This window comes from Mastomys coucha, unplaced genomic scaffold (assembly GCF_008632895.1).
Source record: "Mastomys coucha isolate ucsf_1 unplaced genomic scaffold, UCSF_Mcou_1 pScaffold15, whole genome shotgun sequence".
NCBI classification, from domain to species: domain Eukaryota; kingdom Metazoa; phylum Chordata; class Mammalia; order Rodentia; family Muridae; genus Mastomys; species Mastomys coucha.
The window spans coordinates 91,198,455-91,216,615 of record NW_022196897.1 but is presented as its reverse complement, the minus strand read 5'-3'; the positions used below and the strand labels follow the sequence as shown (position 1 = coordinate 91,216,615).

The following is an 18,161-nucleotide window of genomic DNA, read 5'->3' as shown; positions in this document are numbered from 1 at the left end:
TTTCTATGATACTTAAGGTTAGGGTTTCCGGGGTTAACATGCTTTCTGAACTCAAATAGGAAATGGAAGTTTCCATTTCAGAGGGCTTCAAATCAATTCTTTTCCAAATGTTACTAGACCATGGCAATACATGACTAATACTCAGAATGCATACAATAGCATGAATCAGACAGTGCTCCGTAGCATCATCTGGCTGTTAGTTGAGTTGAAGTGCTCACCGCCTTGAAAGGGTATGCCTTGTCTGTCCATGAAAAGTAAGGGGACCCTTGCTATGATAGATACTGTCCGTTCATTATGGTCTGCTTTTGTCCAATCAATATACAGCAAGGCACATTTCATCTTGTAAAACCAAAAACCTACTACCTAGCTACATTTGTATGAAATCTAACACAATGTGACAGAAATAATAGCTCAGTCCTCAATGCACATTGAACTGGTGAAAAAAAATCAGGAATGGTTTGGCAAAGATAAAACATAAAATTAATTTTGTGTTATTTTCTTTTCATTCACATTCATACCAGGTAGACTGTGTCAAATACCTACAGTAGAGGAGAGCTTGTTCATGCATGCAGGACAGAATAAAGATTAAAAGCTCCAGGAAATCAGCTTGCTTCAAGAAACCATTAAAGTGTGTCTGTCCCTCAGGCTTCACAGATGTGTTGATTGTTGCGTTTCAATCATGTAAATATGTTACAGCATAAAGTAACCAAGATTCCCTGTTACAGAAGTGTTCCTGTGTGGGGGTGTGGGAGTAGGGACAGACGAAAGAGAACTAAATAACACACTGTAATGAAACCTGCCTTTGGGCAGCACATGCTTCAGTTCTGAATGCCCAGAAATACTTCATGTGCACTCTAGGCTGCCTAGCAATGGGGATTTTCTAATTCTGGTGAGCTTGACAAAGTAAATACAACTCTTGAACATAAGGCAGCTCCTAATATAAAAAAATAAAAAAAAACAATTCCCCCTTGTAAATACCTACATTTGGCCCCATTAAAAATTCTTTCTTCATACCCAGGAACCAGCAGACCCTTAAATATGGGGATCTCAAAGTAACTGGAGAGTAGTTGGGAGATTTAGAGCTGTCAGGATGTTTTACATCGCCACTGCCACTGAGCACTTCATACAGCATCTCGGGGCCTTGGAGAATGGTGCTCTGCATACACTATAGGCATTATACAGAGAAACACTCTGGCCATTATGCTCTTGGGAGTCATTTGCTTGCAGCCAAAAGGAAACCAACGCATGTTCCTGTGTATGCTGTCCAGGGTATAAAAGTGTATGCTTGCCACATTTCTGGGCTGAGGACTCCTCCAGAGTGGCCAGCTCTGGAAGTTAGCTAGTGTGCTAGCAGAGACATGCTCACCTAAGCTATTTGTAAAGCTGTTTCTGCCTTCTCACATCTTAGGATCCTAGCCCATAGCTAAGGGTCAGTTAGTCTTGCCTTTGCCAGCCCCTGAATTGTACCATGGGTCTGCTGCACCTAAAAACTCCTAATATTTCAGAATGGATCTGGATACAAACACGCATTTAATGCACTAGCAGTTCAGAGTACACAGTTTCCGACTATGTCAGAGAACAGGCACTACTTTGAATTGTGTGACAAATTGCCTTTGCCACCACTGGTGCAGCATCCATACCATAAGCTATATAGGAATAAAGAAGGTATTCTTATGTGATTAACAATTTGAGTTATTTCTAAAATAATTCTTTAAGTTTAGCTCTCAGATCTAAAACACATGCATGCAGGTTTTTCCCCCTAAGCCATCTTACTATTCTTTTTTTTTTTTAAAGATTTATTTATTTATTATATGTAAGTACACTGTAGCTGTCTTCAGACACACCAGAAGAGGGCGTCAGATCTCATTACGGGTGGTTGTGAGCCACCATGTGGTTGCTCATGACCTTCGGAAGAGCAGTCGGTGCTCTTACCCACTGAGCCATCTCACCAGCCCCCTTACTATTCTTAAGATACCTGATGGGTAGTCCCTATAATACTGCTCCTATTTTTTTTTTCTCATTCATCTCAACCAGAAAAGGGGCTTCCTGGGTAAAGTACCCTTGGATACCTGTCATAGTGACAGTCATGATCCCTTGCTTTCTTCCTTTGCCTGTGATAGTGGCCACAGGCTCTGCAGTTTTTCTCCCTGTGTCCCTGCACACCCTGGAACATCTGTGCGTTCCCCCTGCCTTGTGTGTCCAGAGCCTGATAATTGAGGAGGGGTGCATTGGGGGCAGGGAAAGACACTTGAGTCACTTGAGGAGGGGCGCATTGGGGGCAGGGAAAGACACTTGAGTCACTTTGTTACTAGAGTGTTTCTTCTGAATCAAAACAAAACCTTCATACAATGTTTTCTGAAAATGTCTTTCATAAAATACAAATGCTTAAAACAGCAACTATTGTTTTCCATTATTGAAAATTTCTACACATGACTTAGTAGAAAAATAATCAATAGCCATAGAAAAATGTCTCTATCACTTCTCTAATAGCCCTTGCCCTTTAGAATTAATTCCAAATCAATTCTCATAATTTAAAAGCCCTACCAGGTCTGCCACCTCCCACAAGCCACACTTCTCTAATGCTCTAGAAAAGCTGGGATCTTTGTCCCCTTCAAACATACCAAGCTGACTCCTGCCTCCCAACTTTTCAACTTTATTCTCATCACCTAGGTCTTAACCCTCTTCTCAAAATCAAACGTGCTCTTGAGAAAAGTTTTAACCAATTAAAGTGGTACCCGCAGCCAGTACAGTGTCATAATGTTTCATTTCCTTTCAAACACCCCTCTCCACATGCTCTACATTTGCCTGTTCTTTTATGCTTTCAGTCTTTGACTATGGAACTATACATGACCCCTGGACTTCTGGACTTTCATGAGTTCCATGAAAGCAGAGATCTTGCCTGTCTTGCTCAATGTCTCTAATGTTTAGGTATCTGACACATAGAGAATAAAGTATGGATACTGAAGTCAGGCTGCCTGAGTTCAGTGCTTTCCAGTGCTTTAAGGTTGTGACATCATTCCTGCTCTCTCATTGTTTTGATTCTCATTGATTACATGGTCCATAGCTAGCTGCAAGGGAAGCCTGGAAAATGAAGCTGTTAGTTCTAATGACCTTGTATTCAAGATATCTCTATACTAAAGGAAAGGGGAGAATAGACGTTGGCAAGCAGTTATCAGTCTCTAGGAAATATAACAGTTCTTTGGAACCCAAGATCATGCTCATATTCTTCCATGAATACCTATTCCCTTACCAGGGATAGGTAAACAGTCGTTCTAGTTAGGAAACTCAAAAATTCTATGCTCTGGCAGTTTGTAGAAAAATATTCCTTGAGTCTTAGGATATAGCTAGGCAGTATAAAGCCTTATTGTATAAAAGCCCTAGGTTCAATCTCGCAGAATCTAGTTGTTTTTTTTTTTTTTTAAGTGGGTATTGTGGGACATACTGTAATGCCAATGCTCAGGAGAGAAAAGCAGGAGGGCCAGAAGTTCAAGATCATCCTCTGCTACATACCAAGCTTAGGCCTAGCCTCCAATACATAAGACCCTGAAAAGAAAAGAGGGATAGAGGGAGGGGTTCTTTCCCATCTATTATTCCCTTTCCCTTTAAGAAGCCACTTCTGTGGCCATTATCAAATATGGCTACATGAAGTTACCATTAAAAGATGTGCCCTTTGAAGTTCGAGGATCAGTGGGGCTTTGGAGGTTGAACTCTAGGCTTCTGACCAGGTTTGTGGTTTCCTTGGCAATCAAATTCTTAGAGTAATATTTTTCCACCCCTGCTCGTGACCCCTTTGGGGTGAATCTGCCCTTTTCATAGAGGTTGCCTGAGTCCACCAAAAAACGTAGATATTTACTTTCATAACCATAGCAAAATTACGGTTCTGAAGCAGCAACAAAAGTAAGTTTAAGGTTGTTGGGTCACTACAACATGAGGAACTGTATCAGAGAGTTGCTGCATTAGGAACCTACTGCCTCAGAAGGTTCCCAGGCCCATTTGCTTCCCCTCAGTTCCTTGTATAAATTATCCCAACCAAAGTGCTTGTCTGTATGTAGCTCTAGGGTTTCTCTGCAAGAAACAGATGCCACCTAATTATTTTATGCAGAAAGAAAATCTATGACAGAACATTGGGGGCATTGCCACCAAACTAGACTCCAGGGGGACATGAAGGGTAGAATCAGAAAGATCCCACTGAAGCTACTGACTAGATACACAACACTTTGGCCACCACCTTGAGAAAGCCCCACTTTCCACTGCAACTGCTTCTTGATCCTCAGGAAGCAGCTAGCTTGACACTTAAACATTGGTCCAAACTCCACTTCCACAAAGGCTTCTTGATGTTTATGAAGCCAGTGTCTAGTCACTGAAGGCTGATGCCAAAACAATCATCTCTGCACCAGTGCCTGCCAATTGCAATAGCTAACACAGCAGGAAAACTTCTTCTGCTTCTCTTCCACCTTCAAACCTAGTACACAGATGCACAGAGTTGGAGGAACCACATCCACTTCATTCCAACCCCTGCTATGAGGGGGGAACATCAGAAAGCAGTTTGAGTGAATACCAAGTGCCTGCTCTATGACTTTAATCTTGTTTTCTATGATCTCTTTTATTTTATATGTAGCTACCTTGAAACCACATAATTGAGAAATTAGCATTCCTCACCTAGATATAATGTTTGCCTTCTAGATTCTCAGAAATGATAACAATACTCACAATCTGAGATCTTTGACCTCCCTGCCCGTCTTCCAACCACTAAATCAAAGCATATGTATATCATAGAACCTGGATATTTCATGTGTCAATTACCAACATCTGTAGTAATTAATTGGGTGGACGTTAGGCTATTGTTACAGTGATCCAGAGGGGATATCTTGGTTAATACAGAAATCTGTATTTCTCACATAGCCCCAGGCGGGTGGCCCAAGCTCCTTTGGTGACCAGAAGATCTTAGACTCATTCTGTCCTTTGCTTTGTTCTCCTCAGCACACAGCTTCCAATTTTTGACCAGAATAGCTGCTTCACCACCTTGAAAAGAAGGAAGTTAGGTATGTCCTAAACACTTGCAGAGTCTAGAGCAAGACTACAAAGAAGGCACTACATGACTATACTAGAACATTTTAAAGTTGTCAAGCCATTAAACATGTCTCTTCTTTCTTTCACAGATACACTTTTCTTGGAATTTAGGGTAAGAGTTCTCCTTGAGAACATGACAGAGAAAGTTGCTCTACAGGCCACCTCCTTTCTCTGTATAAGTGAGACCACTGCTGTATTTGTACACATGAATCCTGCACACCCATAATGTTCATACTGCCCACTAACAGCCACGCCTTTGCTACTCCAGGAGCATCAAAGTGCGCACATAGTCAGCACAGTGCATTCGTGAGTGGACAGCCTGTAAACAGGAATTGTATAGGCTTTGTGGCCATCTAGACACGGTATTCAGAGTTTCTATACCCCTAGAACAAATTCGACAAAGAAAGATACAGGGGGGGCTGGGTTTTTTTTGGGGGGGTGGGCAGTTGGTTTGGTTTGGTTTGGTTTTACCTTTTCTGGAAGGAGAACAGATAGAGTCTCATATAATCCAATGTAGTTTGTAGCCAAGGATGGCCTAAAACTCCTGGTCTTCTTGCCTCTACCTCCAGAGTCTTGGGATTATAGGCATATGTCATCACCAGCTATGAGATTGATAGAGATTTTAGATGCACACTGCATTCTCACTAATTATCCAGTCCATACAAAGAGTCTGGCCAAAGGAGAGGCAGATGGACAGATGGCTAGTAATGTTTACTAGCCATTCTAAGAGGGGAGGGTGACAGTCCCTACTCCCTGAAAAAAAAAAAAAAAAGACCTAATTCTAACGTTAACCATGGCACTTTAGCCCAAGATGCCATGACCAAGATGCAGTCACTCAACCTCATCTATGAGCAAGGGAAGCTGGGAAATGGAGCCTTGATTCAGGGAGGCCATGTGACCTTCTAGTATCCAGGGATTTTTTTACTTTCTAAAGAGAATAGATACTGGGAGTAAACTAGCAATCTCTGCCACAGACACATGCCTTTTCACAAATCACATTTCTGTTTAGACAAGTAAGTTCTTCACCGTCTGCTTTCAGAGAGGTGAAAGCAGATTTGGAGGCAAGACAATACTGTCAGTTATAATTGACGGTCAAAATAATTGCACACCTGAGCATTTTTCAATGGGCAGCCAATGTGCAGCGTTCCAGCTTTGAGATGTTGTCTAACTTTCAGATCAATCAAGAAAAACCAAAACCAAATGAATTTCTTAATTCAAAGAATAGAATAAAATATGATACTAATTGAAACTATTTTAATTTTAAACCCTGAGAATGAATTGGACCTTAAGAAAATAAAAATGTAAACCAAAAACCTCAACACGTGTGGGAGAATATTTCCCAGAAGTACCCAGCCACTAGCAAATGAATACTTGCAAATCCAAAAGGAAAAGAAAAGGGGGTGGGGAGGTTCTGGCATTGTTTCCTCTGACCAGGCTGTATATGAGGCTGGTATACAGTTCATAAAAATGTGGGCAGAATCATACCACACTATAGTGTTTTAATTGAGTGTAGAATGCTTGTGATATAATGTTATAACATAATCATTATTGAATAATTTAAATGTAAAATGTGTAATAATTAGAGGTTGGAGAGATGGATCCGTGGATAGGAGCACTTGCCTTGTGAACGTGAAGACCTGAGTTCAGTTGCCAAGCATGGCTGCTTGTGCCTGTACTTCAGCATTAGGTAACAGAAGCAGGCAGGTCCCAAAGCTTGCTGGCTGGCCAGCCAACCAGCCAAATTGGCAAGTTTCTAGTTCAGTGAAAAAGACAAAAACAGTAGAGAGTCATAGAAAAAGACATGTAGTGTCCTACTTTGGCTACACCATGCTCACACTCACATGCATACACCCCACACATTACCAAACCCTACACCAAATAATAATTACATAATAGCATAAAACGATGACATTTTTACTAGCTGAAACAACAGTCTGAAACCTTGTAATAATGACAAATGTCTCAAGCCTGCTACGTCCTCTTCTCTTTGCCTCTGTTAGGAAATTCCTCTCTCTGCTGCAGAAAGAAATCTCTCTACAAGATAGAACAAGAGGACATTACTTTACCCTCCCACATTCTAGGCTCCTGGAGGGTAACCCGATGAGTGGAGCCCCAAGCAGCGAGCCTGTGGGTCCCCACAGCTGTGCACTCCCAGATGCGGATGGTTTTGTTATGCAGCCTTTCTGGTAACCATGGCATAGCAGCAGCTGACTCCCAGCGGGCTGGTCTCTCCATATGCATTTGCTCTCCCTTGATAATAATAAACTTGTTACATAATTTTACCTACATTTAAACAAAAAGCCTCTTTTGCAGCTCAGTCTGTCATGTTTAAGTTCAGGTTCTGAGTAAAAGTGACATGGCCACCTTCCAGGTCCTGTCTTTTGGCCACATTTTTCTCTACTCAGCATCAATCTTGGAGCCAGAAGTGGATCCCTTATTTAGAAAGCAGACCCATCCTTTGTGCTCAAAATTGCCTGCTCATGGAGTAAAGTGGAGAACAAATATACTTCAGTCTTTGAAAAAAAGAAATATATATATACTTTTGCTATTTTGTTCTTTTGGTTTTTTGAGACAGGGTTTCTCTGTATAGCCCTGGCTGTCCTGGAACTCACTGTGTAGACCAGGCTGGCCTCGAACTCAGAAATCCACCTGCCTCTGCCTCCCAGGTGCTGGGATTAAAGGAGTGCACCACCACCGCCCGGCACTTTTGCTATTTTGAAGTGTGTGTGTGTGTGTGTGTGTGTGTGTGTGTGTGTGTGTGTGTGTGTGACCTGAAGAGGTCAGAAGCATCAGATCACCTGGAATTATAGGCAGTTGTAAGCAGTAACATTTCTGCTTTTTCAAGCCTAGGACAGGAATGCCCCTATTGTGGCTTTTTAGCCTTAACTCATTGCATCACAGAGTATGATTACAGAACCAACAAGCTTTCTGTCCACGAGGGCACCGCAGATCCCAACGACTGCAGGGATGTGGAGTGGATGCTTGGTGTTTGTGTTTCCTCTCCTTTGTGTGAAGAGGGAAAAATGTCTATTAGAACCCAAGTGGAGGAGCTACATAGTGTGACATTCCCTTTATTAGCCATTTTTGTCAGCAGTGAAGACGTGCAAAAGACAGGCTTTTAAGATGATGTGGAGTCGGGCAATGGTGGCGCACGCCTTTAATCCCAGCACCTGGGAGGCAGAGGCAGGCGGATTTCTAAGTTCGAGGCAGCCTGGTCTATAGAGTGAGTTTCAGGACAGCCAAGGCTATACAGAGAAACCCTGTCTCGAAAAAACAAACAAACAAACAAAAAGATAATATGGATATTTAATTGATTTCCGTGTTGCTTACTCTTCTGTTGCCGTGATCAAACACAGTAGCCAAAGCAACTTATGTAAGAAAGAATTTAGTTGGACTTGTGGTTCCAGAGTATTAGAGTCTATCCATGGTGGCAGGAAAACTGGGCAACAAACTACAGGCATGGCGGCTAGAGAGGCAAGCATGAAGCACAGGGGCAAACTAGTATGTAAGGCATTCGCTTTCAAAGCCTGCTTCCAGAGATAAAGTTCCTCCAGCAAGGCTGTACCATCCATCTAAGTCTCCCCAATCAGCACCCACCACTGGAAATCAAGTATTAATGCCCAAGACTATAGGAGGCATTTCTCATTCAAACCATCATACCTTTTAAGTACAGCCATGCACTGGCCCAAATGCCAAGCGAGAAATTGTGGGTACAGCTTTCTTTATGTTTATGTACAGAGCTGCAATGAAGTTAATGTATACTAATACTGAAGTTCTGGATTACTTCCTGAAACCCAATAACTGAGTTGCTGCCAGTTATGTACAATGAGTTCTACTTGTAAATTCACCTCCTTGCCCTTCTAAACTCATTTGTTTTTATCATGTTGCACTACATATATTTTTCTGAGCCTCCTAAAACTTATTTTTTAAGGAAGAGGGGTTTAAATATATTAGTATAGTACTCTATAGTTCACAAAGTATCTGTACATGTCATTTGATGTCCATGGCAGTCTTGTGAGGGCACAGTTGTTCCTCCATATGGATGAGCACATTGAGGCTTATCAAAGATCATCAAAGTGAAGGACAACAGTGGGAGCCACAGTCACTCTTCCTCCATGCCCAGTGCTCTTGCAACCAGGCTTCTGCTTTGTCTCTGGCAGGGCAGAGTAGCAGAGTTTCAGTTAGGGGAACAATACAGAACCCATCAGGAATACACCAGTCTTCACTCAAATTTGTTACATTTAAAAGAAAGTTCAAATGTACTGGAAATTATTCTCAAAGATGTTCTGTGGTTCTGAGCAACACAAACTGGCTTCTGTGGAATACAAGAAATGTGTAAAAGAACCTCTGCCCATCTGCTAAGGGTTAAATGGACTCTGTCAACTATTTTCAGAAAACCAACACTGCCTGGTTGTTTTATCTTACCAAATATGAAACATATCAATTGATTAGTCTTACTTTAATGGGTATCTACCTTTAGTTTGTCTCAAATCCAGGTATAATCTTCATTCATTATCATGATCCTTCTGTCTGGGAACTATGTATGCTAAGCACTGGTCTGGGAGTCCAGGAGAGACAGAATTAGGAAGGGAGCCAGAAGGGACAAATACATAGTGGCTAAGCCCAACACAAAGGAGAGATAGGCCTTGGGGAAGAACTTTAAAGTCCTGCCCTCCTCGGGAAGTCCTAGATCCCCAGAGCAGTCATGTCTGCTGCTTGCTTCTGGCCTGGGCTTCCTATAGAATGCAGATGCCTTTGGCAGAAGCTCCTGAGTGTTTTAGTGCACTCTCCTTCCATGCATAGTGGAGAAAGGAATCCATTGATCACATCAGATCCATCCCTGCACATTTCCCAGCCTCCTGTGGGAATCATGAGAGGTCTTTCTTTTCCCACACCTCTACCCATAATATATAGACATGGTACTAAGAGAAAAACCAGGCTTCCAGCAGCCCGATATCATCCCCTGCCTCATCTGCACAGTCCTTCCCTCTCAGAACCTGAGGAAACAAAACCAGGTGGAACAAATCTTCAGCTCAGGATAAAAGATCCATTTTTGCTTTGGCCTTTGCTCAGGCTCCCAGATATAAAGAGACAGATGAATCCTTTGATTGGGTTTATAACGCAGAGAATATTTCATGCATTCATCCTATTCATTTTTATTTCGGTCTGGTTTTTATTTAAACTGTTATTCAATGAAATCTCAACATCTAAAAGTTTATCTACACTGCAGCCTGGCAGTTTATCATAAGAAGGTCACCATGCAATACACTTTTTCAGAAGACAGATCTGGGATGCAACGGCACCTGAGCATTTACGTGTCAAATGTGTGCAGGCTCTGGAAGCCTCAGAGGAGAGCTTCTTGACACGGCTGGCAAGGCCAGAGCCTGAGCTCCTTTCTTCCCGGCTCCACATCACACGGATGTGGTGAACACACAGGGGAGGGCTGGAAAGAAAGAACAAAGCATTCTGCTCAAGATTCTACATCTCATGGTGACTACATTCAAGAAGCCAGCCAAAGCAAGACACACCACACACACACACACACACAGACACACACAGACACACACACACACACAACACACACACACACACACACACAGATTGCCTAGCCTGCTTTGGGCCTTCAAGAATATATAAGTAGCTTTATAGGAAAATGTTTGGCTAGGAGTCATTACTCATATCACCCCCAGTCTTTCAGATCAGAAGTAACACATGAGTATTTGACTTTTCTTCAAAGCCATTCAATCCAAAAGATTTCCAAGCATGTCACATGTCACTTTTTTTCCAAAGATGGGCATTCAGCCAATTGGCTCACACTCATTGCCTAGATAAGAAGAGAGAGAGAGAGAGAGAGAGAGAGAGAGAGAGAGAGAGAGAGAGAGAGAGAGAGAGAGGAGAGAGAGAGAGGGAGGAGAGAGAGAAAGGGAGAGAGTAGGTATGGGGAAAGGCAGAAAGAGAAGTGCTTAGGCAGTCACTAAGCAAATAGTTGTGCTCCTAAAAAATGTTTTATGTTGCTAGTCCTGGATAAACTACACTTGCTTTCCTGCTTAGATTTTCCATACAGACTGAGCCTCCAAGCACACCTTACCTATATAATATTGCTCCTGCCATTGTGCAATCCCATTCTCCTTGTCAGAACTGAGGTCATCACTAAGGTCCCTATACAGGATCCATCTCTGTAAATCTGCCCCTGCCTTTCCTGGATCAAAAACCTGAAGAAGTCACTATAAGGGTGATTTTTGCAGTTGCCTTCTTCATATAAGTAGGTTATAAGGAAACCATGTTGTGGAACGCCTTGTAGATTGTTTGCTGAGTTCACTCCATAGGCTACCATTTGATAGGTTCCAGCATTGGAAACACCCACTGTACCTCTAGGTTTCAAATCATTCCAGCCATGCATGTATGCTGCTCCTTCCTCTGTGTTCGTCAGCAGTGACTATGAGCTCTTAGAGTACAACACAGATCCAATCAAATGTCTTGTTCCCTCCTGCTGCTCCCGCGGACACAGACACTTGTAGCCTCAGACCCAGGAGCTATGCTTCCCTGGAGACCACTGAGCCTGTCTTGCTTTCTTTCATTTCTGCTTGAAATCTTCTATGTAACAAACAGAGTACAAAGAACTGAAAGAATCATTTGGGAGCAAATAAGTCTCATCTGAGATTCAAGAAACAATTCCTTAATAATTGGCCGGCTGTGTGCTGTGGATGAAATGGACGACTTTGTGTGAACATCCCAGGTTTCCACACCCCTTTCTCCACCTGCCATCTTTGCTGACCGTGCATCTATCAGTACAGCAGTATTTGTCATCTGACATACATTCATATTTGAGATGAACAATTCAAGGAAGAACCTTTTCATAAATTATCTTAAATGTTTTTTAAATATTTTGATTATTTACGTACAGCTTGTGTTTACATGACAACAGGAGGCCTTTCATCAGGAAAGCAGCTAGCAGGAACATATGCTTGTGAGCAAACATTTTGACAAAAAAAAAAAAAATGGTCCTAGCTTTCTTTCCCCCATTGAAAAGAGTTTTCTAAATGAAGGTCTCAGCTATGAGAGCCTATGAGAGAACCCTATCCTGGCATGCCTGTGGTACCGCCCTCCTTTATGCGCCTCACATAACAGAGAGTCATCCTTTGTCATCATGGGGGGAGTGGTTCTATAGCCCCTGAAGATTCTAAAATCTGTGGACACCTGAGTCCCTCCAATATGGCATAGTGTTTGCCTGTAACTACACCTATCCTCCTATCATCTGTACCTAGATTATGATAATATCTAATACAATGGAAATGCCCTGTGAATGGATGATTATATTAAATGGATATATTAAATAGTAATAATGATTTAAAAAAAAAAGTCTATTGTTTGATCTGGAAAGTCAACTCCTTCTTCCTTAAATTTGGATTGAGGGGTGGGGTAGGGACAGGTCTTACTGTGTAGCCCTGGCTAGCTTAGAATTTACTTTGTAAATAAGGCTAACCTCAAACTCACAACAGAGATCTGCCTACCTCTACCTCCCAACTAAATTTGGGTTTCTGTGTATGTGTGTGTGCGAGAAAGGGGGGGGGGAAGAGAGAGGGGGGAGGAGAGAGAGAGAGAGAAAGAGAGAGAGAGACTGATAGACAGACAAGGAACTGATAATTTTATATTCCTTTATCCCTTTTTGCAGGGTGAGGTGGGGAATGGAGAGGGTACGACAAGGTTCTCTGTGTAGCCCTGGCTTTTCGAGAACTAGCTTTGTAGACCAAGCTGGTCTAGAACTCAGAGATCCACCTCTGCTTCCCAAGTGCTGGATTAACGGTGTTCACCACCATCCCTGGCTTATATTCCTTTCCGAACAAAACCAGTCTTTTAAAAATATGTGTATCTCCTCCTAATCACAGAAAGTCTGCAGTTTGGCTGTGGAGTGGGTCTGCTTAGGTAAGCTTAAATCTAGGGGATATTCAAAGCCAAAGTACAATTTTGAAAGTCTATTCCAAAGTTGTACATTGAGGTAAACCTGTAGTAGATGCTGTGGCCAGCTCACCTGTGCATAGGAAAAGCACTGCAGTTCAGCACCATTGTCCTCACTGTGCCAGTACTGCGTGAACAGTACAAGTTTCTAGAAAAGTATAGAAATGAAATTGAATCATCAGGCTAGCTTAGACACACAGAGAAGCAAGTGTCTGTGAGAATCCACCATTCCTGAAAAGCTACAGTTAATTAAAAAGCATTTTAGGACCCTGCCAAAAACAGAACCAGAAAAAAAAATGCTATAATTGTATGATATTTTTAAATTTGTGCATTTGCATGTTTTCATCCTAAGAAAGAAAAATCTTAATAGATTTAGTTTTGGATTCTGAAGACATTCCACTGAGGATCTTTGTCCAGTTTCTAACAGTTGCTGTAATTTGTAAAACCCTAGTAAGAAGGGAATGTGATGGTAATGGGTTCCGTCGGAGGAATTGTTTCAGCAGAGATTTCATATGCAAGACTAAATGCTGATCAACAGAGCATAATATTGTATTCTGAAGTGTGCGGGAAAGCAAAATTAATTTTTTTTCTTCTTTTCTTTCTCCTACCATGTGCCCCAGCGACTGCATTTGCCTCCAGACTTGTCGGACACCGTGGGCCGTTCAAGCAAACAGGATCTGGCAGCATCCACCACACGGCTGGGCACAGGCTGTAACTCTGTAGCCCGAAGCAAGAAGCACCTAGACTTCTAGGGACCCTCCTTAGTCACCGCGCCTGGCCTGAGAACTTATCTAACACTCTGACTAGGATTGCTTGTAGCTCGCGTAAATATTTGTCTTAATGATCTGACCCTCCAGCCTTTGAAAAACACGGGGTCACAAAGTAGAGCCACCATTCTTCAGTTTGGGTTGTTTCATGATTTGTTTTTTCTACTCTTGTACAAACATAATATGGCAGAAATACTGCCATTTGACATTTAGCTGCTGTTGTGGTTTTTTTAATACTAATTAATTTTTAAATAAACACCAAAAAATACCCAAAACACAGTGTGCCTTAGAGTTGTCATTAGTTCTCATGGACTGTAGCAGTGGGGTGATGGTGACTGTTATGGCAACACGCATGTCACACCCCATAGAGTGGAGAACATTGAATTCAAGCTGTGTGTGAATACATTTCAGATCACTTTGTTTTTGAAAAGGTCACCAGAAACTGCCAAGACATTTTTTCAGAGAATGTTTGCTAGCATTTGAAACAGTTAGCATTTTTGCATCCTGTTGTTGAAAATGGTGAAGACAGAAATCATACTTGGGGATTCCATGTGCATTCCCCATCACATTAGACAACACATACAGGGCTGGGTGGGGAGCAGACAAGAAGCCACTGGGTGGACAGCCGTTCTGAAGTTCTGGATAATTGACGTCAGCACTGGAAAATGGTGTCAACAGACAAAATTCATGCTGGCAGCTACACTAATGCTGGGGTCCTAGAGATGTGTACTGGAGCCTGGTGAACAAGTTATATAATATAGGTCTAAGACAAAGTGAGTAACTGAGACAAACTCAGATTTCCATTGTGCCTTTGTTGACTCTGAGCACTAGTTGAGGCTGTAAATGAATATCTAACCAGTCAACATGTCTCAGGGACACAGCATATGGAGCAGGTTTTCCTGTAAAACACTAGGGTTTGGTGTCATGGGTCCATATTCTTGAAGGGTTTGACGAGCCATAGGTAAACAGTGGAAGCTAGAAAAGCAGCTTGCATGTGTTTAAAAACTCCAGTTTTTTAAAAAGATGTTTAACATCTTTTGGCAGAAATTGAATTTGCAAAATACATTTTCAAATAAATTAGAATATTTTGAATCACCTTTAACTAGCATTTTAAGCAGTTTCCTTTTAATATACCACAAATTATACTCTATTTGCTCTTGACAACATTGTCGAAAACAAAGACTAGGTTTTTAAAACTGTCTCACCAATATGATGAATGTCAGTCACTTAAAAAAAAAAAAAGCCCGGTGTAGCATAAACACACACTGTATACAGTTCTTATTCAGAATTAGAATAATTGAATCAATGACAGTGATTCGCCAGGATGTCAAATCTCTCCATCATATCCTGTCACTACCAGTTTATTTTTTTGTGATAAAATCAAAAAGACAACTAATTTGTCACCAGGACTTCATTAGCACTAAAAAATCAACCTGATTTTTTTTTTTTAAGAATGTCTGGTTTATTTTTTTAATCCCTTTTAATTCTCAAGACAAATTCTTCCCCATTTTCTTTTCAAAATAAAGTTTTAGAATTGATCTGTCAGTTAAAATTAAAGGGCTTTTATATTAAGAAAAGGTACTTTTAAGATTTAAAACAACCTCAAAAATTGATTTCTTCTATAGATAATAAGTCATGTTGCATGGTACCACGGAAGCCCTGCTGTCCTCTAATGGATTGTGAATAAACTGAAGAGAATGCTTGATTGTTTTAATAACTAACCTTTCTCTTACCCTGGTGTGATTCATTTCACACAAACACACAACAGCACAGTTCCTTGGCAGTTGACTCTGAAAAGGAAGTGTGAGGCCATCAGGTGTGTAAATTACTTTAAAATATCTAATGAGGCATTGATTTGTTTCTTGATTCCTATATCTACAAAGTTAACAATTGACTACTAGTAGATAGGTGCTTTACACATAGCTAAATTTCCTTGAAATTGAGTGAGCATATTTGAACCCTCAGTTTAAATAGAAATTAAACTTTTCAAAGTTAATAAAACCACATTTTAAATAAATACAGTACCTGGGCTTTCCAAAAGTACTACATCTACTGCTTTGTTTTTCAGACTCAGCCAGCATATTTTAATACTACTAGTACTAAATAATAATAATAACAACAACAACAACAACAAGAAACTGCTATTGGAAACAGATGTATGGTATATATATTTTATTTTATTTTGTTTTGTTCTGTTCTGTTCTGTTTTCCTCTGATAAAAACCCAGTCTAAAAATATGTTTTCCTTTATCTGGAAACTTTTGTTTCTATTAATGCACAACTTCCTACATGAAAATATTGGTCTTCAAAATGCTAGCACATACATATGAACTCATATCCTTCTGATATATTATGAAATGGTCACCCTGTTGTCTTGAGAATACAGACTTAGCACTGTCAGAGTACCTGGTCTCTGTCTCTGGCATCCCAGGGCATGAAGCCTGAAGCCCTGGGAGGGTGTTCATTCCTCCTGCTAGAGCTGCCCTTCTTTAACTTGGGTAAAGATTTTGACTACTCTAGGTTAATCAGGTATATGGATCTGAGACCATCGGGATTTTCTAATACTCACTGGGCAAGATCACTTTCCTCAGCTTTTTTACTTATTCCTTAGCACTTCCTCCAGGATTTTCTAGTGCTAACACCAGCACAAATGAAAAAGCTTCTAAAGCAAAGGCTATTCTTCTGTTAATTCTCTGTCTTTTCATTCTAATGACTGAGACATATACAAACACCTAAAGCAAGGGCATGGGGGGAAACCATTGCTTAAACCCGTTGTTAGCGTCACCTCCAAGATCTCCCGTTACGACGTCCAAAGATAGTCACCATCAACAGTATCAGAATTAAGCAAAAGATTTACATTTTGATTTTGAAAAAAATGAGCAGTTTAGTCATCTGTGACCCCCCCAAAAAAAAAAGTTATTAAAAACCAGAATAATGTATATTTGGCATCAGTTAGATTTTCTTGATAACATTAAGGCCCAGAGCACAAAGAATAAAATTAGACTGGTGCCATCCATGATGGCAAACATTCTTTATGATGTTTCATTTGAGTAGAAAGGAGATGATGTAAGCAGTTGTTTCAAGGTATAGCTTTGGAGGAGAGGAAACTCTCAGAATTTCATAACAGCACACCACAAAATTATTTTCACCTAGAGCAGCAGTTCTCAGCCTGTAAGTCATGACCCCTTAAGAGTCGAACAAGATCCTTTCACAAGGATCGTTCCTGCATGTCAGATGTTTGCATTACAATTCATAATAGTAGCAAGGTTGCAATTATGAAGTAACAATGGGATAATTTTATGATTGGGGTCACCCCAACCTGAGGAACTGTATTAAAGGGTCACAGTGTTGGGGAGGTTGACAAGCCACTACCCTAGAGTGACTCACCTGTAATTCAGTTCACCCACTGTCTCTTAAGTCGGTGGAACCTTGAGATAAAATGTAATCTGTATGCACCAAGGATGTCATAAAATTTGGTCTTTGTCCTAGAAAATGACCCTAAAATATCTCTGCAGATTTTCCAGTGACAAATCTATAAATATACCTGTCAGTAAATAAACAAATGAAAATGACCACTGGGAGTCAGAACTCCCAGACACTGGGATGACACAGCCTGGGAGAGAGACAGCTCATCTCTCTAGGGTGCCTGCAGGAAGAAGGCACGGCTGCTTGACGCTCTCATCTTGCTGGACCACAGACTCCCACAGCTGAGCATCCCTCCTTTGGGATATACCAGGCTGTCCCACTGTACTCTGGCGGCCTTGACCCTCTGAGGACTTGTATATGTGCCCGACTGCACACATCCATACCCTCAGCTCTCATGTCACTCCCAGATCTTCACCCAGAATGCCCTGTGCCTTTCTCTGCCTGCGTGCTCTACTCAGCAGAGCCATGGGCCAGCACAGGCACCTGACACCAACCCAAATCACAGCCAGTTGGAAACTGCTCTCTCTATTTTTTTTTTTTCAAGGAAGAAGTAAGCCAGCCAGCAAAGGCTGCAACACAGCTCTTCTCTGACAGTTCCCTCAACACTTGTCCCTCAGGGAATGGAGGCTGCAAAATGTCAGGAGGTGGAAGTGTCTGCAAGGGTGATTGTACCAACAAAGGATACGTGCCAGAAGGCAGTGTAGGCTCACACACACACACACACACACACACACACACACACACACTCACACACACACACACATAAACTGCAATCCAGTTAGAATGCCATCTCCAGACATGAAGCAACTCTGATAAAATAAAATAGACCTCAGTGATCTACTCGTAAGTATCAAATAGATGTAGAATTGCAAGGGAAATCCTCCAATCAATTTGTTTCTGATCATTTGCCTTTGGTGATTTACAAAAACAAACAACCTCAGAG

At 41.4% G+C, this 18,161-nt stretch overlaps 1 protein-coding gene and 1 long non-coding RNA gene across 3 annotated transcripts in view; one reads left to right on the top strand and one right to left on the bottom strand.

Annotated features, from left to right (window-relative positions):
- Positions 1 to 14,068, top strand: part of Elp4 (elongator acetyltransferase complex subunit 4) — a 203,089-nt gene extending 189,021 nt beyond the window's left edge. For both annotated transcript variants that reach the window (XM_031371263.1, XM_031371262.1), the window contains exon 10: positions 13,647 to 14,068. In XM_031371263.1, the coding sequence (XP_031227123.1) occupies positions 13,647 to 13,778 (132 nt within the window). In that variant the 3' untranslated portion in view covers positions 13,779 to 14,068. The remainder of the gene's footprint in view (positions 1 to 13,646) is intronic.
- On the bottom strand, positions 10,202 to 12,163 carry LOC116090605. Its single transcript, XR_004118742.1, has 2 exons — positions 11,973 to 12,163; positions 10,202 to 10,513 (listed from the first exon to the last, which is right to left on the bottom strand). It is a non-coding gene; the product is annotated as an uncharacterized LOC116090605 (long non-coding RNA).
- Positions 14,069 to 18,161: the final 4,093 nt, after the last annotated feature.